A 22,726-nucleotide genomic window follows, 5' to 3' on the forward strand; every position below is an offset into this window, starting at 1 on the left:
ACAGCCAGCCCACCCCGGGCACAGCCAGCCCACCCTGGGCACAGCAGCACCCTGGGCACAGCCAGCCCACCCCGGAGACAGCCAGCCCACCCCGGAGACAGCCAGCCCACCCCGGGCACAGCAGCACCCTGGGCACAGCCAGCCCACCCCGGAGACAGCAGCACCCTGGGGGACAGCACCACCCTGGGCACAGCCAGCCCAGCGTCGGGACAGCAGCATCCTGGGGGACAGCAGCACTCTCGGGACAGCAGCACCCTGGGCACAGCCAGCCCATCCCGGGGACAGCAGCACCCCGGGCACAGCCAGCCCACCCCGGGGACAGCAGCACCCGGGGACAGCAGCACCCCGGGCACAGCCAGCACACCCTCGGGACAGCAGCACCCCGGGGACAGCAGCACCCCGGGGACAGCCAGCCCACCCCGGGGACAGCCAGCCCACCCCGGGGACAGCAGCACCCTCGGGACAGCAGCACCCCGGGCACAGCCAGCCCACCCTCGGGACAGCAGCACCCCCGGGCACAGCAGCACCCCCGGGCACAGCCAGCCCACCCCAGCCCAGCTCACACCCCCGGGATGCTCCCGGAGCACGCCGGTGTTGCTGCCGTGTCAGAGGAATCGGGCTCCTAATGATCCATCGTTATGTTCCAGCAGAGGTTCATTAACAGAATAGAGCAGCGTTTCCAGGACAGCCTCACACACAGACACATCTCAAGGTGTTTTACGAGGAGCAGATCATGTCCAATCAAAGCAAATGCCAATTAAGATGAGCAGCGGTGTTGGCAGGCAGCTCTGGACATGGAGCACCCCTGCACGGGGAGCAGCACTGCCTGTGTCCCCTCTGCCCTGCAGCCTGCCCTTCCTCAGCGGGATGGGATGGGATGGGATGGGATGGGATGGGATGGGATGGGATGGGATGGGATGGGATGGGATGGGATGGGATGGCAGATCCTCCTTCGAGCCAGACACAGCTCTCCCGCACCATGACCCCACTAAGCCTCCATGCAGTACCCAGCCCCAGAGCCAGCTCCTTCTAAAGGGGATGGATGTGGGGGCAATGAGCCCCCCAGCAGGGGGTGAGAGCACAGGCAGGTGTTTCATCACACACGCTCTACACCACACCTGGTCCCAGCCTCTTCTTGAGGCATCTTCTCCATTTCAGTCCTGGACAAATCCCAAATGAAGGTGCCCACAGCTACAGCCCAGATCTGAGTCAGGGTTTGGACACTGGGCAGTCTCCAGCCTCATCCCAGAGTCAGCGGGGCGTGGATCAGCCATGAAGTGGCAGCTCTGCTTCCCCTGTGTTGGGGGAGACCCCCGAGGAGACCCTCCAAGGAGGCAGAGGGTGCACAGAGGAAGGGATGGGGGAAAGGAGGAGGAAAGGCAGCCACGTTGTGCAGCAGAAGGGTGCGATCAGTCACTTCTGGATTTATAGAGGATTAGACCTTGCTAAGCACATGCTGAATCAGATTAATACTATTAACATTTATGAATTATCCTCTAGCAATTAGCCGAGACATCCTCCAGTACAGCACAGGGAGCTGCAGAAAAGGCAGCCCTGGGGTGGGGGTCGGGGGGAGGAGGATGCCAAGGGGTGGCATGGGCACCGTGGGCAGGTTGGGGTTGGGCTGCTGGACCCCATAGCAAGGTCAAGGGCTCATTGGCTGAGCTCCTGTGTGTCCCAGTGAGCTCTTGTGCTCCTCCAGCAGCCCGAGCCTCGGCTCTTAAGGTGCTCCTGGAGTTATAAAGCCTTATGTACTGAATAAATGTATTTGCTGCCTAATTATACAGCTGGTGGTGGTGCTCCCCCTTCGCTCTGAGACATTGTGCCTGCAGCAGGCAAATTCCAGCCAAGAGGAGGAAGGGGGGAAAGGTAAAGCCTTGAAGGCTGGGCAAGGAATGAGGAGCTGAGGAGAGGGGGAAAATAGACATGGCCAAAGTGGCACAGGCTGAGATGCTGATCCACCAGCCCCATCACCACCAGGCAGATTCTCTGGCCCACATATCTTAGACCTCCCCTGGCACAGCAAAGGGGAGAAGAATTTGTGCAAACCCAATTTGCTCTCTGGGCACTGTTACATTTTTTTTTGCATTTCTCTGGGCAGGGACAATTAAAATCAATGAAGTCAGTTTTGCTTTCATGTTCTCGGTGCTGAATTGGTTGAGATAAAATCACATTAAAGAAACAGTTACATATTTAAAGGTAGATATTGCCTGCACTGGAATTTTCTTTCATGAAAATCAATGAAAGCACTTCTCCTGGAATTAAGTCCTGATCTTTTTTTGTTCTACACTCCCAATGAGTCCCAATTTTACAATATACAAGCACAAAGGCAAATCTGAGTGGAAGGCTTCCTTTTAAGGAGAAGAGAAGCAATTTTCAATACAGTGTAGCAAAAACATTATTCCTACAGGAAAAAGGAAAAAAAAGTAATCATTATCTATGAAATAGTTTGTGTTGAGTCACAGCCCAGGGAGGATTGTGCTCAGCGACTGGAGGGCTGGTCAGACAGATGAATTGATTTTAGAAACCAGCAGAGAGCAGTGACGGAGGCCAGGCTGCCAGGGAGGGCTCAGGACCTGGCAGGAGATGTCCCAGGGGCTGGTGGCAAGAGATGCCCAAGGACTCAAGTTGCTCATCTTGGCTGGACCTTCACCACACTGCCCATTGTCCCACTGTCTCCCTGCAGGCAGAGCTGGGATCGAGGAAGTGGGCTGCTGTATCCAAAAAAAAAAAAAAAAAAAAAAAAAAAAAAAAGTCCCAAACCATCTTTTTCCTCCATCCATTATTTTTGGAACAGATGAAAACTGACAGAACAGGAGGAGAATACAAATCTCTGCTCTGCAACAGCTCCCCAGGGTGGGGGCACATCCCTCCGTGCCTCAGTTTCCCCCCCCAGCCAAGCATCACACAGGAACAAATGTGACATCCACCACCCTCTGCCTCCTTTCCTGCTCCAGCCAGGAGACAAATCCATCGTGCCACAGGAATCCACAAGGAAACGCATCTTCATTTTCCAACCGGCACCAACCCTCGCCCTCCTCCCGCCTGCATCCAGCTCCGTGTTTATGTTCTGCTTCCTGGGAAACAAGAGGCTCGTTACCATGCGGAGGGCGACAGCAGAGCGATTAGTGAAATTTGTTACCCACATGCTCTGAACAAAATTAAATTAAAAGTGCTGCTTTGCTGTCAAGATAAGGGCCAAGCCGGAGAGATAATTTTTCACTCTCAAACACTCAATTACTCGCTGAGGCTGTATCAGATACAATCGGAAAATAAATAAATAAATAGGAAGACCCGCACTGCCTCCAGGAACAGATGTAAAAGCTTTTATCTCCAGCGCAGTCCGGGGAACTTAAAGAGCTTGCGGCCACCGCAGCTCCACCACCCCTTTCCCTGCAGACCCTTGTTCTGCCCAGCTCCAGCAGCTCAGTACCCCTGGCACAGGCAGGAGCATGAGTGCACCCCCCCACCTACAGCCACCAGCGATTCAGGGAGCGAAGAAGCAGCTGGAGCAACCCCAGCCCAGCTTCCCTGCACAGCCGGAGTCCAGCAGGGATGGAGAGGGACTCCGAATGGGTTTCATGTGCTGTTGCAGTGCCTCATTGCTCTGCAGGCGAAACAAGCAATCAGGCAAAAGCACCACGTTCGTTTGCTCTCTGGAAAAGCAGCATCCATGACAGAGAGCAGGGAATGGTTGGGAATTAGCAGCATCCCCCACTGTCACACTGCCCTGGGCATCACAGTGTGAGCATGGCTGTGCTGCTGGGGTGCAGCCTGGAGGGAGGCACCTTGGTGCTCTGGGGCGTAAAGACAACATTTGTACCGTGAAGGCACCTCATCCCTGAGACGTGGGGATCTGCAGGTTGCATGGGAGCCGGGGTGTCCCCTCTGGGCTGCTCTTTCCTGGCCTCACAAAGAGCAGCACAGCTCCTCGTGCCATGAAGCAGCTGGGTGTGCACCACCCAGACTGACCTGTCCGTCTGTCCCCACAGGGAGCAGCTCTGTGTCCTTTCCTGAGGAATCCTAATGACTCTGTGTCCTGTCCTGAGGAATTCTGCTGGCTCTGTGTCCCTTCCTGAGGAATCCTAATGACTCTCTGTCCCTTCCTGAGGAATTCTGATGCCTCTGTGTCCCGTCCTGAGGAATCCTAAGGGCTCTGTGTCCCCTCTTAAGGAATCCCAACCTGTCTGTGCCGTGGGCTGACCACACAAGGAGGGGATGGCCACAGGGCTGTCAGGAAGGGAGAAGCACCCCAAGTACAGACAGCACCAGACACAGACAGACCCATTCTTCTTTCCTGCCACTGGAAGCAGCCCAAATTGACATGTTTGCTTTATCACCTTTTGTTTCCCACTTGATTCCCAACTGCATCTCCCCCAGTCTGAAGGCGAATCAAGCCTAAGGCAGAGCAGGGGGGCAATTCCCTGAGGAGTATGGAAGAGTTGGGGGGATGTCCTGCCTGCAGCATTCACTCAGCTCCAACGAGGCCAGAGGCAGCAGCAAAGAGCGCAGTACCCAAATTTCATTCTGCACTTCGTTTAGTTGCCCATGAAATAATAAGCGCCAGATGCCTCTGGAGATGGGAGAGGATCAAAGCAAAGCTTCCTCATATGTAGCAGACTCCGAATACCTAATATTGCCTTATAAAAGGCCTTGTTTTAAACACCAAATACAGAGGCAGATCAAAGCTCAGCTTCTCATTTCTCTAACAGCCCTCAGAAGGCTCCGCCAGCCAGCCCAGCACACACGCACACGGGGCTGACACCAATCCAAGGTACATAATTGAACTCTGCTAATTTGTCAAACCCATCACCGCGTGCTATGGAAACAGCCAGGTGCCTTGTTCACAGAGACCTCAGCCGAGGAACATCCCAAAGCCACGCCCTCCCTTCCCTGGGGTGCTGGGGAGCTTGAACAACAGCTGTGCATGAAAACAGAGTGGAGTATTTCCCCCCTTCCTCTTTTAACAGGTGATGCCAGGAGAGGTGAAGCAATCCCAGACCCAAGCGTGGGGCAGCAGGCTCAGGGTGGTGCAGCTCGAGCTAAAGCAGATACCAGAGAGAGCTTGAGGAGCAGCAGCCAGCTGAGGACAGTCCATGGGACACCCCGGGTGGGTGGACACTGCACCAGGTGCCCTCCAGCACATCCCAACTATCACAAGAACAAAAGCAGCCCTCTGCCTTTGCATCCCCTGCTCTGCTTTGTGTCTGGGTTTCCAGCAACTCGGTACCTGATCTCTGCTTGATGGGGGAGTGACACCAGCCCCACACTCTGGGGTTTGTCAGCACTTATGGGGACCTCCTGGCAACTGCCAGGGGCTCAGATACAGGGGCTCCCAGCAGGTCCCAGAGGCTCAGACAATGACTAGGGTGCAAGGGAGGGCAGAGGGTCTGTGGGTCTCCAAGACAAATGGGCTTGGCAAGGCTCAGCCCCTCGCAGGGTCCCCATGTGACACCATCACTTTCCCTGCCTCAGTTTCCCCCAACCCAGGAAGCTTAACAGCATCTGCTGCACATTTCTATGTTACAGAGCAGCTGCTCTGTGGTCTGAGAAAGCACAGGGAGGTGCAGGAGCCTTGCTTGTGCCTCCCCTCCGGCAAGGAGGGGCTCATTATACTCACGGAATCCTTAATGAGACGGGCAGGGAGCCTGATACAGCCTCGGAGTTACAGTGCTGCTTCTTCCCCCCACGTCTTTCACTATTTGATCTCACCATCGGGCAGGTGCTGCCAGTGACCAGGGGAATTCGGGGCTGCACAGTCAGACCTGGAGCCGAGTGTATTTTGCTGGGCACAAGGCAAAGCAAGACGGAGCAGGAGTGGGGTTTGTGCACAGGGCTCTGCCTCCTTGGTTTAGGGGGATTTTTGCTACTAATATTTTCCTCTCAAACTCAGAGTAGGATCCAACTGAACACATCCCACCCTGCTCCAGAGACAGGAACTAAGCATCAAAGCTTTGATATCGCCCTGACGGCCAGCGGGGGATGTGGATTCACATCTTTACAACACTGACAGGTTCTCTCTCACAGAGACTTCAGCGCTGGTGGAAGGTGTGATGACCGACAGCCCTGGAGACAAGAGCCATCTGTGCACCACAGGCAGCATGCAAGGAGCTGCCCACATTTCCTGGTACTCCCAGGGGAATGGGAAAGGGGAGAGCCAGCCCCCACAGCAAGCAGAGCCTTGGAGTGCGCAAACCTGTCGCAAATAGGGTGCAAGAAATTCTGATTTCTGGAAATCCTCAAGGAGTCAGTGCTGAGGGGGAGCAGGAAGGAGCAAACCAGCCATTCCTGGCCCCAGCTGAGGGTCCCTCCAGCCTCTGAGCACAGAGTTGTGCACAGCCTGACAGCCTCTCTCAGGACTCGTTTCACTTGGAAAAGCAGTCCAGATTCCAGCTCCCTTGAGACTGCATGCCACTGGAGCAGAGCTCACACTGATCCATCAAAGAGAAGTGGAGGGTGTGAGCACAGGCAGGGGACTGTGGCGAAGAGAAGGGATGTCTCACTGAAGATTTGGGTATGAACAGAGTACTCCTTGGCATAAGCCAGCAGTGCCTCTCCCAGCTCAAATCCCAGAGATGGGGCTGAGCCCAACAGCAAGGACCAAGATTCCACAGGAAGATCTCTGCTTTTTTCCTCACACTCTACTCCCCTATCATTTCTCTGGAGACTTTCCAAAGACACAGCAACATCAGTGTAAGGGCATCCCACAGACCTAGAAGCTGGGAATGTGAGTGGTGCAGCGTGCTGGGACCACAAAAGGTGCTGCCTCCTACTTTTCCATGTATTCCTGCCCTGAAAACCAGGCACCAGTGGGTCTGCTGCTCCTGAGCTAGCAGAACAAGCTCTCCCCTGCTCAGTACTGTCCTGTGAGAATGTCTCTCTAACATAGCTTACCAAAGCACTACAGAACCTGCTGTCCTCCTTCTCCAGGAGACACAGGAGGCCACTAACCAAGCTCAGAGGAAAGCAGACCTGCACACCTCCTAAGTGGAAACTTCCCATCGCATCGTCTAGGATCAATGCCTTGACAGTACAAATAATTAGGCTCAATCCTACAAAATCTTATCCGAGGAGAGAAACCCCAAGGAATCCCTCTCCTTGGACCTGATAACTATCTGAAGGCACCTGCAACGACACGCAAGCCTGGTGCAATCGATAGGGGAACATCTCTGTAAGAATTAACTGGATCTGACGACGCATCCTTCTCTATTAGAGTTACGATCCTGTCCAATTATGGATCTTGGCTGAACTTGTAATTATGAGTTTGGAACTACGACTTCCCACTACGCTTCTGCTTTGCTTCCATGAGGGAGAAGAGAGTCAATGAAAGGATAATGGAAAATTCCTTTCAAGGATGCAGCGATGGCCAAATTTATCTAGACAGAAGGGGAAGTACAATGGGGACTTTATGCAAGACAATTCCCTCAGTTAGCCCCCAGTGAACATGAACAAACCAGGTTCTCACAGCATTGCTCAAACACTGAGGCAGATCTAACAGCCAGCCCTGCGCGATGGCGCGAGGCAGCTCTGCCTCCTGTGTTCCCTTCAAACCCAGCCATCAAAGCTGCCCAGGTGAACAACAGCTTATTCACAGGGAAAGAAAGGAATTCTTCCCATTCATCTGTTCCTTTATACTTGCCCTACAAGGAAGCTTAAACCAACAACCAAAAACCAACACAGATGTCAATAAAAATATCTTTGGACCCGGCATCCAGTATGAGCTTTTTTCAAGAGACTGACAGGGCACTTGACCTCAAGGGGAATGGCATCAAGGCAGCCTTGCAAAGATTTATCTGCCTCTCATTAAAACACAGTTTTCCATACCTTCCCTGTGCCCTATTACCCCTTTCCCTGGTGGAAGCTGAAAAACCCCAAACTTCAGTGACTCTTCCAAGGTACCCAAGTGCTGTCACACCCTGCCCAGTATCCCTGAATAAGTCACTGAAAAAGCTGTTCCAGCACTTGGGACATTTGACCCCTGCACCAGCAGTGTTTTGGGACAGTTTCTTTTGTCCCTGTTTGCAACACAACCAATTCCTTTCTTCTGTCACACAGGCGTGGAGATGATCAGAGGGATGGAACGCCTTTCCTATGAGGAAAAGCTCAGAGAGTTGGGATTGCTCAGCCTGGAGAAGGCTTAGGGGTGACCAAACTGCAGCCTTCCAGTACCTGAACGGAGCTGGAGAGGGACTTTGGAGAAGGGCATGGAATGACAGGACAAGGCGGAATGGCTTCAAACTGACAGAGGGCAGGGTTAGGAAGAATATTGGGAAGAAATTCTTGGCTGTGAGGGTGGGGAGGCCCTGGCTCAGGTTGTCCAGAGAAGCTGCGGCTGCCCCATTCCTGGAAGAGTCCAAGGCCAGGTTGGATGGGGCTTAGAGCAACCTGGGCTAGTGGAAGGTGTCCCTGCCCATGGCAGGGGGTGGAACAAGGCGAGCCTTAAGGTCCCTTCAAACCCAAACTGTTCTGGGATTCTGTCATTTTCCCCTGAACGCAGCTGAGTTTGTACTGCAACAGGTAAGTAAGTCATGAATCCTCTCATCCTGTTCATCAAAAGCTCATTTTAAACACAGAGATGATTTTTTTTTGGTTCTAAAACCAAAAAAGGAAAGAAAAAAAACCGCACCCAAACATATAAAATTGAAGGCCCAGCCTTTGGGCAGGAACAACTGCAGCACAGACCTGTGCATGCGTGAGTTTATTCCCATGTGCAACCACCGAGCTGATCAGAGGTGTTGAGGTGATTTCACATTCAAATAAACGCATTGGAAGCATTTATGGGAATGGCTCATCATGGAAACAAATGGGGCTGTGTGCTGCTGCGGTGGGCACCAGCATCTATCTGGCTGCTGCGCTCTGCCGAGGCCCAGCTTCGTGCTCAAAACAAATGGAGGGAGCAGACCCACTGTGCAATTTTTAAATTGCTTCCCAACGGAGTTATTTCCCGACAGTGATTTTTCAAACCCAGCAGCAGCAGCAGCAGCAGCAGCAGCAGAACTCGTCCTCTCCTCCACCAAACAGCTCAGGCTGAGAGTCCCAAACAAAACCGATCCGGCGTGATGTGACCAGAGGAAATGAGGACACTCATTTCAAACTGCAGATGATATTTCAGTTTCTCAGCTTCTCTAACTCACAAAAGAGCCTGAAGGGGCTTGGGTCTACAAATCCCTGCCCCAACCCTCATTTTGAATTTGTTCCTTTTAATTGCCTTTGTGCCAAGAGGAAGGCCGGGAAATTTTCATCCAACGGATGCTTTGCATGAGAAATAAAGGGCAGAAAACAGGAGTCTGGAGCAAGGAATTGCCAAGGTAACCATCCCTGACAGCTGTGCTGGTGCCAGGACGATGACAGACACAATCACTCCCTGCTGGTGCAGCTTTGGGGAAGTGCCAGGGCATGTGGAGGGTAACTGATATTAGAAACCATCAAAGAAACCCAGAACCTCAGCAACAACGCTGGGAAATGGGATTTATGGCTCCTGCATGGTGCTGCAGGACACAAACAGCACACCTTGGGACGTCCTTACCGCCACAGACTGGTGTGGCTGTCCTTTAGACTTGGGCAGTATTGGACACCACCACCCATGGGGACAGTCAAGGCGCTCAACCATTTCCCTTCCTCCGACACCAGTGTGCACTCACAGCGGCCTTTCGTACCTTTGCTTCGCCTCCGGCTCCGATACTGCTCCGTGTAGAAGGTGAGCTGGGTTTCATCGTCGGCCTCGGAGCCAGAGTTGCCTTTGGCACGTCCAAAGCCGATCCCACCTGCAGGCAATAGAGAGGAAAAAATCAGCCCTGGCAGCTGGGATGCTCAGGAGCAGGTGGAGCCAGGAGCTTCCTCAGCAGAGCTCAGGATCGGGCCAGCAACCCCCACTCCTTGCTAAGGTTCTTTGCTTGGGGTCACCAGTAGTGAGCAGGAACTTTTACCATTCATGATTTCATCAAAAATCAAGACCCTACAGTGCCTATAGTGATGTGGATGTAAGAAAACGCTTTCTTATCCTCAGAAATAAAAACACAAATGTATTTCAAGGGACTTACAAAGAAAACTCCCGAGCATGGCAGCTGCTCTCCCCAAGGACACCTACATGGTGAAATGCAGTGACTTTTAGGCATTTGCTTCAAAGCAAACCCAGCAAGGACAAGTGGTACAGGGGGAATACAGCACTTGGGGGGCACCCAGGACCCGCCTGAGGGTCTTTCTTGCCCCTCAGCACCCAGTTTCACCCATCTGCTCCTCCAGCTTGCTGTGACAGCCAGAAGCACAACCCTGCAGTGGTCAGGACCGACAGGAGCAGGGCTGGCCCGTGGCTCACCCAGCCTCCTCCTCTCCGGATGCGGTGTGGGATGCAGCAGGAACCCAGCTGGCTTCCTCCCCAGACCCACCAAGGAGCGATGGATGCTTAAAAGGCACCACAGACTCTAATTGGCAGAAGTCCTTCAATCTTTGCAGAGCTTAAAGCAAAGAGGCCTCTGGGGGTTGACAGTGGCCCTTTAAACTGCCATTAAAATATTTTACTGTTTTTAAAAAATCTTTTATTCTAGGCAGAAGCACAATTTCCCCATTTCTTGGCAGAAGAACAGAAAATGAGCGGTGCCTTCTGCCCTCTGAAATCCTTAATCACAGTGATGAGAGGTGGCTGGCAGGAGCCAGAGGGACTCAAGGAGCTCGGCACGTGGCTCCTGCCCTGGCCATGCCCTGACCTGGCCGAGCAGTGCCCTCCAGGGCAGTCTCAGCAGCAGGGCAGGAAGAGGCTCTGCCGGCTCCTTTGCTCCTGGAAGCAGCAGGAAGGGTCAGTGCTTGCACACAGCAGCATTCAGTGCTTGGACAGTGGGGCTGGAGGGTTTAAAGACCCCAAACCATAACCCACCATCAGCCCCTCCTCAGCCACAAACACCACAAAAAACATCCAGTGCCATGATGCACCCACACCAAGGGTACACAGCAGAGGGGTAAGGCCAGTAAGGCTTATTTGCAAGAGTGAGGAAAACCTTAATTAACCTGGGCTTCTAAGGCAGGCCCTTGGGCAACCAGCCAGGGCTGCAGTCCTGCTGCACATCCCCTTCTCACTGAGCAGGGACTGCCGCAGTGGCCGGGGCTGGGGGACAGACACCAGCTGTGGGAGGGTCCCCCCACTCCTGAGAGCTCAGCACAGCCCTCGGCCCTGCCCGGCAGAGGGACCTGGACGCTGCCTGTGCAGGTAGGACACGGCACGTCCCTCTGTCACCTTCCCATGCATCAGAGCTGGCCCCTTTTGCACAGGCAGATGGCTGGGGTGGACAGAGGCAGCGATGTGGTGCTCTCTGTGCTGTCAGAGCCCACGGAGGTGACCAGGCAGCTGGCACAGGCAGCAGCTGCTCCGCCAGCCACCGGCCCAGCCCCCTCCAGCCGCTCCGCGTTTGTGTGCCGGCTGCGTCTCCGTGATGGATGGAGCTGACATGTTAAATTACTCAGGCTGGATGTCTTCAGAGAGCTGGTGACAGCGATATTGCATTTTCTGATTACCCAGCACTGAGCAGGATGTATAAATACAGGAGTTGTGAGACCCAGCGCAGGTCCCCAGCCCGCAGCGGAAACGTCTCCTCTGACCCAACATGCAGTGCCAGAGGTCGGCCGGGAAACACCAGCCTGGGGCACACACACAGCTGCCAGGGATGTGCTTTTACACCTTTGTGCCATCCAGGATGCTGGAGCACATCTTGGTGGTGGTGTTGAGGATCTTAGGGCCCAGCTGAAGCAACCTGGAGGATGCAGGGACACTAATCCTCAAGTAATCCTGCCATGAACCTGATCTCATGTTTAACTGGCCCCAAAATCTGATCAAATCAGCCCAGTGAGACATTTACAAGTGGGGAGATGCCTCCTCTTCCAGATCCATAACCAGCCTTGGTCACAGGCTGCTCACCAGGGCATGGGGCTGACGATAATCACAATGGGGCCAAGGACACTCACGGCAGAGAGCACCCATGTGCAATTACTGATGAACAAGGACAGCACCCAGATAAAGCCAAGCAGTCCTGCCTGGTCGGCATTCCCTTTTCTCCAGAAACAGGGAGAAAACCACCAAGTATCAGAAAACAAAAAGATCCTAATCACTGCAATCGGTTACAAATTGGAATAAGATGCTTAAAAGGCAGAGAACAGGGGAACAGCAGCTTCTCAGAGCTGGGCACCTGTAATGCACTGGCAACTCTCTCCAGCAGCTCCCACGGGGATGTACACCCTCTTTACACCCAGTTTACTCCTGCTTTTGAGACTGGAGAAAAACAGAGCTCCTCTTCCTCACCCCCCATCTTCTGCCCAGCTCGTTCGCCAGGCAGTGGGGCAGGAGGCAGGCAGGGAAGGGGAGCTCAAGGAAGATGCTCTTGTTTCTAATCCTGTTTGCAGATTTACAAGCTCGTTAATCCCTTCAAATAGATCTCAGCTCAGCCAGGCACCAGGGTAGGGCACTTGTTCCGAGTGCAGCATTAATTTAGTGGGGAGCAAGGCGGGGTGCCAAGGCAAACACCTCGTTATTGTGCAATTAAAGATGGTCCCATTAATGCTGAGTGGGGATAAAGAAATAAAATTCAGGAATCAGATTTATCCCCAAAGACTTTTTGTCAGCTGAAGCCATGTGTATGTTTTTAAAAGTGAGGTTTTTGTCATTACAGAGGAAATAAAAAGCAAACATGACATTTTTAATCCTTTCCCCGAAGCCAGAAGGTCACAGAATATCTCAAGGAAAGAACTATAGATGTAAAAGGAATCAAAACAGAGTTAAAATAAAGAAATAAGTGACAGCAGCTATTTGGATAACTCCTATCTGAGGCCAAGCTGACCTCAGACACTTAATCCCTCCAAGTTGGATGTTATAATAGAAGTGGGAGCTTGGTTTTGTCCCCAGCGGTGCCACCTTGGGTGACATCTTTGTGCATCCCTCTGCCCTGCAGCCACTATCAATGGAAAAAGGATTTTCTGCATCTTTTTCCTCCAGAAAAAGGCAAACACCTGTACCTATCACAGAATTCAAGACCCACCATTTCCCCCATCGACCATGTTGGGTTCACCCCACTCCATGCTCACTCACCCCAGGCAATGCTGCCTGCTGGGTGTTCAGCAAGCCCCTCTGCTCCCAGGCTTCCCAGTAAAAACTGGATGAGGAATGCCCTCCCCAGCACAGCAGCAAGGTCCATGCACTAAGAGCTGGCAGGGCAATGCAATTAGCTAAGTGGAAATTTTCAGTTTAATTAATTTAACCCTGAGAAGAGCACCAGACAACTGAAAAGAAACCCAACCCAAATGTGGTCAGAGAAAGGTAAATTAGATGCAGATTTAAGGAGGAATAAAAACAATACACAAACATTTTCTTCTGAAACTTAACCAGTCAACCTCTCCCTCCCCCCAAAAAACCCCAAGCCAACAACAAACAAACAGAATAAAGATTAAATGCCCTTTAAAACTAAGTGCCTTGTGGCAGGGGTATGTTCACATATACTGGCTGCACCTGAGGAAAACTCTTCCTCCTCAGTGATCTCCCTTTTCCTTCTGTCTCTACCCAAAACACCCCAGCAGTGCAGGTGGTGCAACAACCAGGTGACAGCTCCACTGTGAGAAACTGGGACCATGCTGATCCCAGACAGCAGCCCTTGCACAGCCTGAAGGGTTTTATTTCACCAAGGACCAACTCAAAGAGCTGGACGTGATGTTCTGACTTGGGTGCAGTGAAAGGTCCCAGGTGAACCCCAGAAAAGCCTCACCAGCAAAATGCTCCACAGGTACCACAGGACAGTCAGACAGGGCAAGGTGGAAGCAGAGGTGTCCTGGCAAAAGCAGGGACCATGGATGAGCCCAGCTGAACCTCAGCTCTCCTCCCTCAGGGAGCTTTGGGTAACTCAGGGCACAGCCAAGACCTCCAAACCACAGGAACCGCAGCCCCAGTAAGCAGCACAGCCCGATGAACAGCACATCCTGTCTCAGGGGAAGGACCATTATGGGTTATTTCTTCCCAAATCCAGAGTGTTTTTAAAGCCCTGCCCCAGGAGAGGGCACCAGACCCCCTCTCTGCGCACACCAGCCACCCCCAAGGCCACCTCCCAGCCCCAGGGCTGGGCACACGGGATGGTCCATCAGCCAAAGCCACACCCTCAGTCCCTGCCCCGCTGCCTCTCCCCGGGGCATCGCTGCCCGGTTCTGGGGCAGCCAGGTTGGGATGCTCCGGGGCTGCATTTCAGGATCAATAAACACTCTGGAATGCAGCATCCTTCCCTCCGGTGCTGCCAGCCCCCAGCAGAGACCTCTTCCTTCCAGCCCACCCCTCCCACACTCGGCTCTCTCCATCCTCGCTCTCCCTCAATTATTTATAAGCTCTGAATGTGCTTCACTCCATAGAAGTGCTTAGGGAGAAAGGTTGTATGAAAGAGGCATTAGACGAAATAAAGTTATATGGCACAGTAAATAGAGAGGGTGCTGTGATTTGGTGGGTTTTTTTAAAGTCAATCTACTTGGGAGAACAGCACCTTTCCCAGCGCTGCTGGAAACACTCAGGGCAGAATCAGATTTAATGAGGAGCAACGGGCAGCAGCTTAAGCACACTCAGAGCAGGGAAGCAAAGCAAGGGAAAGTTTTATCCCAGATTTGTTTCCCTTGGACTGAGGGTCGGGTTGTTCTCTGGCTTGGATGGTTTATCCCACCCTTCTGAAGGAGTAGCACACAGAAACCCTTTCGGAGCCTTTTCGAAGAGGAGGAAATCCTTCTGCTGTGTGCAGTTCCTGCAGGGACAGCACTCCAGCTGTAGGGCTTTGATGAGGTTAAACATTAATTAAATCAAACCACAAGAAAATAATTACACACATGCATCCATCAGGCTGACTTGTCACTACCCAGAAACAAAGTTGGATGCAAACTCCATCAGCGGAACTGTCACGCGGCCGTTAGGAGGAAATGAATGTATCCCAAATGGACAATTTCATTTAGGGGGAGGAAAAAAAAGTCTTGTGGATTGCAATGGATTAATGAGGCAAAGAGTTTATGTTTGCAATTGGATGGAAAATGTAAACATCCTGAGTTGTGGTATCATCCTTTACCCTGGAGGGCTGTTCGCACTCCAGCCACTCGCCTGCCGGAGGCACAGGTAACCACAGGCTGTGAAAACAAAACCTCTGGCACAGGAGAGGCCAGGGAATGGGCAGGGAAAGGCATGGATCAGCTCAGCAGCAGCACCCAGCCACCACCTCTACAAGCAAAAAAGACAAATTAAGAGGAAAAGAGGATGGGTGGGATGGGGCTGTGGGGAGCGAGGTCTCCACTGGAGATGTTGGGACTTCCTGGCTTTTTGGGGATTTCTGACCACTGAGAGCTTGAAATCTCTTTTTTAGGGTGTGCTGGTGAGGGATGCCTGTGGCTGGGGACACTGGGAGACAGAGTCCCCTCCTGAAGCCCTCAGGGTACATTCTACCTCGGGCTCCTCATTGCTCACTGGGTACAAAGCAATCTCACATTCTCGTACTGAGGAAACCAGTGGGGAGAGATGGAGAGAGACCAAGGGTGCTCTTGTCCTGATATCCACTGACTGTTCCCGTGGTCACTAACAGGCAGAGGAATCCTGGGGAGATGGGAAATGGGGTGGGAGTGTCTCCAGAGACTGGGGACAGGCCGGGCTGGCTCGGGGCCACGCTGTGCTCCCACACAGCCAGAGGCTCTGCCTGCAGCTGGGCACTGTGTCTCCTCCAAAGCTCAGCTGCAAGGATTAACTGACTCGTTCCATTAGTGACCATAAAGCCTCTTACCTTCAGGCAGTTCAAAAATGAAATAAAAACACACCCAAAAAAAATGAGGCTGGAGCAGGGAATCAGGGAAACTTTCTCTGACAGTCCCCATGGACCCCAGAGCACCCACACCCACACTAAAATCCAGAGACATATATTTGAATAACTACTAGAAAACAAACCAAATAATTTAAGCCAGTTAAAGAGTCAGAACATTTTCTTCACACTGAGTAAATAATTTATGGGCAGAGCTATAATAAAAAAAAGTCCTCTCCAGGCCTGTATCACAGGAAAATGTATCGGGAATAAAAGATCACATTTCAGACTCATAAATAAATGAAAAACAAAACCAACAGTAAACAGAAAGAAAAGCATTTCCTTCCCAGCTCCTAGAGCTGACACAAAGATCTTCAGTGCACTGGGCAGATCACGGCCAAGGGACCTTCATCCCCATCATCCCTGAAGGGATCTGATGTCTCTGCCTCCTCCACAGATGGAAATCTGGACCCAAACCCTTGGCACAGCCTTTAGTGTGGTACAGCCTTTAGATCCATGAATGCTGCTCCCACCCTCTGTGTAGCTCCTAAAGCCCCTAAGCACTGGGAAAGTGGAAAGAAGAGAGGTTCTAGTGATGTGAGTTACAGCCAAAATGAATTTCACCCCTTCATGAAACGAAAACTTGACACAAAACTGTGATTCACTCCCACCTCAGTTAGCTGGGGCAGCTGACAGGGACTCTGGCCTTGCAGCAGAATCCCTTGGAGGGGACGTGATGTGACACAACTCACGGGCACCTCCACCAGACCACCCAGACGATGCTGCATGGCGTTCGTCCCTCTCTCACCCCACCACAGAGGAGCTCTGGTGTCCCCATGCCCAGCAGCGAGGGTGAGGAGGCTCCCACCTTCCTCCCCAGCCAAGCTCCTCTGGCCATGGCCACCTACCTCGGGGCCGGCTGCGGCGTTTCCGTCTGCCCACGGAGGTGCTGCGCAGCGCGGGCTGCAGCTGCCCGATCTCGATGGGCGTGTTGGTGCGGAAGCTCTCCTTGAACTTCTGCATCAGGGACTCCACCGTCTCCTGCGTCACCTCGGGAGCTGCAACACCAGCAGAGGGGCTGTGGTTAGAAGAGAGCTGGGCCACCGTGTCCCCGCTGCCCATAAAATCCTTGCCTTGTGTAAGCCGGAGTCGAGTCCTGGGGCAGGAGCTCTGCCAACACCCTCCGGGGTCACCCAGGCACCCATCCGGCACTTTTCTGATCTTACCAAAGCCACAGAAACGAGAAAACTTAGAGTTTACAGAAATTGCCTTTTCTACCCTGCTTTCCAGCATTTTGTATTATTTGCTGCCTCTCCCCCATGTGCGCTTGGAAGCGTCACGTCCTTATCCAAGTTACAGCCTGAAAGGTTCAAATCATACAGGGCACCGAAGCTGGCTCTGGGTCAGGTTTAACTCTACACCAGAAGCTCAGAATTGAACCCAAACCTTGGCAGTCTTTTAGGGCAGCAGGAACTCCCCAACAGGTGAGTTTGGGCTTATGGAATGATGGGAAGGCTGGGGTGGGAGTCAGGCAAAGCGCAGCTGGCCCAGGAATGCTCTGAGCAGCAGCAGGATTCCTTGGGGTCTCCCAGAGGCTGCACTCACATGCTTGGATGCAGCACCTGAGGTCAGGAAACAACTTCCTGCAATGCCCCACGGCATGTGTCACATCCTGCTGATATTTAAGCAACTCCTCTCCTTGCTCTCACACACCCTCAATTCTGTAATGCCACAAAATTCCCCCAGAACTTCCAATGAAGCTCCCTACCCACCTGCACAAGGGGCAGTAGCAGGAAACCATGAAACCACCCACAAAAAGCAAAGATGAGATTTGGGATCAAAAGGCCCATCCTGCAGGACATAGAGGTCTCCCAGGTGCAACACTGGTTCGGCCTCTGTCAGCTCCTTAAATAAACCCATTAGCAGAACATAATCTCTGTCCTGTGTCCATTTCCAGAGTCACAAAAGTCTCCTCAATGAGCTACAGAAGCTCTCCCTGCCTGCAGCATGGCTGTGTGGAGATGGCAGAGATCCCAGGTCCTACAGCCACCCCATACCCACTTGCAGAAGGGATAAGTGAGCACCCTGGAGCTCCCAGGCTGCCAGGAGCTATGGGCTGATGTAGCACCCCACCACAGCTCCTGGATCCAGAGACATCAGATGTGCACAATGCTCCTCAGGCACCCAGCAAGCTCAGGGTACAGAACTACTCTCCACCACAGACACCAATTCCCTTCCCAGTGTGGTGCAGGGAATTTAGAGTTCAGCTGGAAAAGAAGCTGGCCGTGCAGGATGAGGATTTGCAATTCTAGGCAAGGATTTCACCTAAACACAGAGTCTGCAGCAGACTGCCCAACATCCAGCCATGCTGCAGGCAGCAGAGAGCCCTCAGCACCCAGTGCCACACCAGGCCATGGAGCAGGTCCCCTCCCTTCTCCCTAAATCCCACAAGTGATGAGGTGATGTCCTCAGCCTCCCCAGGGTGCTTTCCTACCCCTCTGGGCTCCAGAGATGGCTCTGAAATCTGCCAGGGCCATCGGGAGAGGGAGAACCAGAGAGCAGATCAGGAGGGCTCAGGAAAGGATCCCACAACCCAGCGCTGCCATACTGTGAGACAGAGGGAGAGCATCCATCCATCCAGCCACACCAGGCAACAGAGAAACAAGGGTCAAACCCACTGCCTGAGTTCAGCACCAACAGTGGGAACCATTTCAGGAAAGCTCCAGAAAGACAGGGAGCTAAGGGACCAGCTGTGTTACGCTTTTGAATTTTCCAGTATCAGGCTCCCCCAGGAACCACTGATCAAAGACAGAGCTCCCCAAAGCCCCCGACGTTTACGGCAGGTGCAGCTGAATCCTGCAGTGTCAGATGCCCCAGCAGGCAGCATCACGTGAAGAAAAAATATATCCAGAGCAGGGAAAGGTCTCCAAAGAACATCCAGTCCCATCCCCACAGCACACATCCCACCCGAGGTGCCAGGGAAGGATGCTGTGGCAGCACCGGGGTGGCTCAGCCTCCTGCTGCCGTGTTCGCAGGGGGAAGCCCGACCCCGCAGCTCCCTCGCCCAGGAGCACGTGTGGCAGGGCCTCCCCTGAACAGATGGAGAGTTATCCAGACCTTGGGGCTGTGTGATACAGGACTTGTGGAGGTGGAGCAGGGAGCTCTGGAGTGGCTCGCACGGCTGAGGTTTATTTACCGAAAGGAGGCCAGGAGGAGAGCATGGAGGGAGGAGGAGGAGGAGGAGGGGACCATGCCTGCAGCGAGCAGCGAGGTCACAGCAGTCCCATGGCCTCTGCTTGGCTGATGGGACCGTGGTGATTGTGCCCATCTGGCCACCACGCTGGCACAGCCATCCCACGGCAGCTGCTCCCGCGCCTGTCAGTGGAGCCAGAGCCAAGAGGGGGGGAGTGGGGAGGAAGGGGGGTCCCTTGGCCACAGGCTGTTTGGGATGATGCTGCAAATACTGCAGGAATTGGGAGCAAGGAGCTGGTGCATCTCACTGCTCTGCACAGCTCAGGTGTGCCAGCATGTCGTTGGCTTCTCTGTGCCCCTGAGCTCAGGGGTTTGGAGAAAGGAAATGGGAAAGGGAAGCAGGAGGGATGAGAGAAAAGTAAAGCAGGGGGAAAAAGGAAAAAAAAAAAAAAAGGGAAGGGAAGGGAAGGGAAGGGAAGGGAAGGGAAGGGAAGGGAAGGGAAGGGAAGGGAAGGGAAGGGAAGGGAAGGGAAGGGAAGGGAAGGGAAGGGAAGGGAAGGGAAGGGAAGGGAAGGGAAGGGAAGGGAAGGGAAGGGAAGGGAAGGGAAGGGAAGGGAAGGGAAGGGAAGGGAAGGGAAGGGAAGGGAAGGGAAGGGAAGGGAAGGGAAGGGAAGGGAAGGGGGAAGAAAAAAAAAGAGAAAGTGGGGAAAATGAGTAAAGACCCTTGTTGACATGATCTCAGCAGGTGGAGTTTGGCATGGGTGGACAGCACAGAGAAAACCCTCAGTGACAAATGAAAGATAGCAGAGCTTCAACTGTGTGAGCATGAGGGGTGAAGGTTGAAGGGAGAACCCTTCATGCACTGCCAGCAGTGCCAAAAGAGAGAGAGAAGAGACCACTGCACCATAACAGAATGAGACAGCACTTGCTGGGCTGTTCAGCGCATCCACGAGAGAGACAGTCCACTGCAAACAAAACTGCCATCTGGGCCTTCCCACAGCAGCCCTCGGAGGTTTTAAGTGGTCAGAAAAGGATGAGAAGAAGCACTACTGTGGGGTAGACCTTAATAACTTCCGTTAACTACAGGCCAGCCGTGAATCGGTCAGGCAGTCAGATTAGATGATCCTGGTAGATCACTTCCAACTGAACTATTCTAATCTACACACCCCTGCAAGCCCCCGTGGGCTGCCTGTGTCACACACGGGCTCAGCCAGCTGCTCCTGGCACCTCCACAGCACCCACACGCTGCTCCCCTCCCCGGCACGACACAGCCACATCAGCAGTGCCCAGGCACCAGCTCCTCCCAGCGCTGGCCGAACGTGACACATTTCAGAGGCGACAGGACTGTCCTCCCCTCGAGCAGAGCTTGCCAAACGCCTTCTCTCCCCTCCCCGGTTTCCAGGATAAATCCCCCCAGGCTACTGAGCTCACATCTTCGTCACCACGCTGAGAGATTCTCCAGCCTGGCAGAGGTGGTGAGATCCACCCCGAGATCTGGCACAACGCTACCATCTCCATCTCCCCCCATTCCACAGCCAAGCCTTCAGCAGCACAACCACGCCAGGAGCAGGCTGGAGCAGGGGAATCATGAGGCACTCCAGCCTCCACAAAGTCAGCTTCCCTCTCCAGCAGCTCTTTGAGGACACAGCTGAAGGTCACCCTACCTTTGCAAAGCACAGCACACATTCCTGACGAACACCTCCCTCCTGTCCACCCCCATATTCTATTTGAAAAGCCATTTGCTCTCCTTATGGCTCCCCTATTCATGCGTGCATCTCCCACAAAACAATTCCTACCCCGAGCCGTTCTCTCCTCCTTCCTTTCTGCTGGCACAAATTGCAGTGGGAAAATATGTTGTTTGGCTTAAAAATTACAACAACAACAACAAAAAAAAGTAGTCATCAACTGAACAATATGAGCAATGTTTGGGTAAAAATACATTGCAATGGAGACGGGAAGCAGCAGTATTCGTTCCAGCCTTTGCAGGGCTCCCAGCACAGCCAGGAGAGCTGCAGCCTCCCAGACACACAGGATGGGTGCGGGGGGCTGCTCCGGGGAGATGCCACAACAAGGATCTCACCATCCCCAGAGGGATTCCCCATATCAGAGTCCCAGACCTGGATCAGTGCAACCACCCACAAATCCTCTTTGAGAGATGAACTATTTGTGAGCCCCCACCAGTTGCCCTTGGATGCTGCCTCCAAGACATTCTCAAGGCACTACAAAACCCCTTTGACTATGCAACCTGTTCCCAGCCAGCAAAGTCAGGCAGTGATGGAAATACCCCACAGCTCTTGGAAAAAAGCTCTCAGCTTTGCTGGGGTGTTTTAGTCTTCAGACATGGCCTTGAGGACCCCTTAAGCTGGAGCAGCTTCTCCCCAAACCAGGCTCAAACCGCGTGCTGCCATTGGGTGGTGGGAGAGCTGAGTAGTCCTACAGCTTGGGGTTTGCATCTTATTAAAACAGAACAGTGAGGTTTAAGGTCTGCAAAGGTGCCAGCTTCCTGAGCCTCGAAGTCTTTGGTGTCTGGCTTAAGGTTCTTTTCCTGGAGCCACAACCATCTCTGCTCTCTTCACACAACACCTGCACTCCTGCAGCTGCAGGAAGGGAACAGGCAAGGCAACAGCAGCTTCTATCAGAGCTTCCCATGTGAGGGATGGACTAAAACATATTTCTATAAAATACAGCCTTTTAAGTATCTGATTTTCCCATCCTTCTCTCTGATTTCTGGCTGTCAGAAGGCAAGTTATCGATCCCTCAGTATTAACAGTGGCCACAACGCTCTCAGAGTTTTAGGGAGAGGAATAACTCCAGAGCATCTCAAGAGCTGCTCGACTGAGCTTTCTGCAACAAGACAAACTCAATCAAGGATTAAATGGGCAAAGTTTGGGTGCAATTAGAAGTCAGGGTCAGGGGGGGTTTTACCTCCTGACCTGCATGGCCACGTGTAGGATGCAGCCCCCTCACCTCAGACACTGGCTCTTCTCAAAGACTCTCCTGCCCTTTCCCTGACTACTTCCAGTATCTTTCAAATAATCTGCTCTTTCTAGGTACAGGCCAGGGGGCCCTCCTGGGAACCCCTGACATGGGCTCTAAAGGTCTAATACATCATCACGTCCCCAGCATGCCAGGGGAACACCAGGCACATGCAACACAGTTTAATAATGCTATAATTGTTTCCTCCAAATCAACCCCCTGATATTCAGCAAGCTCATTTTGATGTTTCTGGATCAATATTTCAGAAATTTCTGTTCTACAAAGTATTTCAAGAAATTGACTTTCCGATCCTGTTTGGAACGAGCATACATTTCACAATACTGGAAGTTTTCCACATGGTGGAAACCCTGATTTCTCACCAGCTCTAAATAATGGGTGTTTGTTGCTTTTTGAAGCATGAAATAACTAAGGGTGTTTGTTCTGAGACTGGGATGTGGACTGATTTTACAGTGCCACCCTGAAGGTACCGAGCTCCACAAAGCACAGAGCTTTAGTAGCATAAAATTAGGTAATTACACTGATGCTGATGTGATGACAGGGGGAGAGATTTGTACAACAGCTTCGCAGGTACTCAGAGGAAAACACAACTGGAGAGCGACATCCTGCCACAGAGCACGGGGAGTACGGCAAAGGCAGGAGGAACACTGGGAACTTCACCTCTCCGTGTGTTTCTCCAGCCACCAAACCTCTCTGGAGCAGGACAGCCTGTCCCCTTTGCTCCCCTGATCTCCAGCAGTCCATGGCAAATGCCACGT

At 52.9% G+C, this 22,726-nt stretch overlaps 1 protein-coding gene across 2 annotated transcripts in view; it reads right to left on the minus strand.

Moving 5' to 3' along the window:
* ASTN2 (astrotactin 2) overlaps positions 1 to 22,726 on the minus strand; it is a 320,390-nt gene that overhangs the window by 206,780 nt on the left and 90,884 nt on the right. For both annotated transcript variants that reach the window (XM_069031598.1, XM_069031599.1), the window contains exons 4-5: positions 16,691 to 16,840; positions 9,657 to 9,764 (exon numbers count right to left, since the gene is read on the minus strand). In XM_069031598.1, the coding sequence (XP_068887699.1) occupies positions 9,657 to 9,764; positions 16,691 to 16,840 (258 nt within the window). The remainder of the gene's footprint in view (positions 1 to 9,656; positions 9,765 to 16,690; positions 16,841 to 22,726) is intronic.

The sequence above is a fragment of the Aphelocoma coerulescens genome, chromosome 17, assembly GCF_041296385.1.
Source record: "Aphelocoma coerulescens isolate FSJ_1873_10779 chromosome 17, UR_Acoe_1.0, whole genome shotgun sequence".
NCBI lineage: Eukaryota > Metazoa > Chordata > Aves > Passeriformes > Corvidae > Aphelocoma > Aphelocoma coerulescens.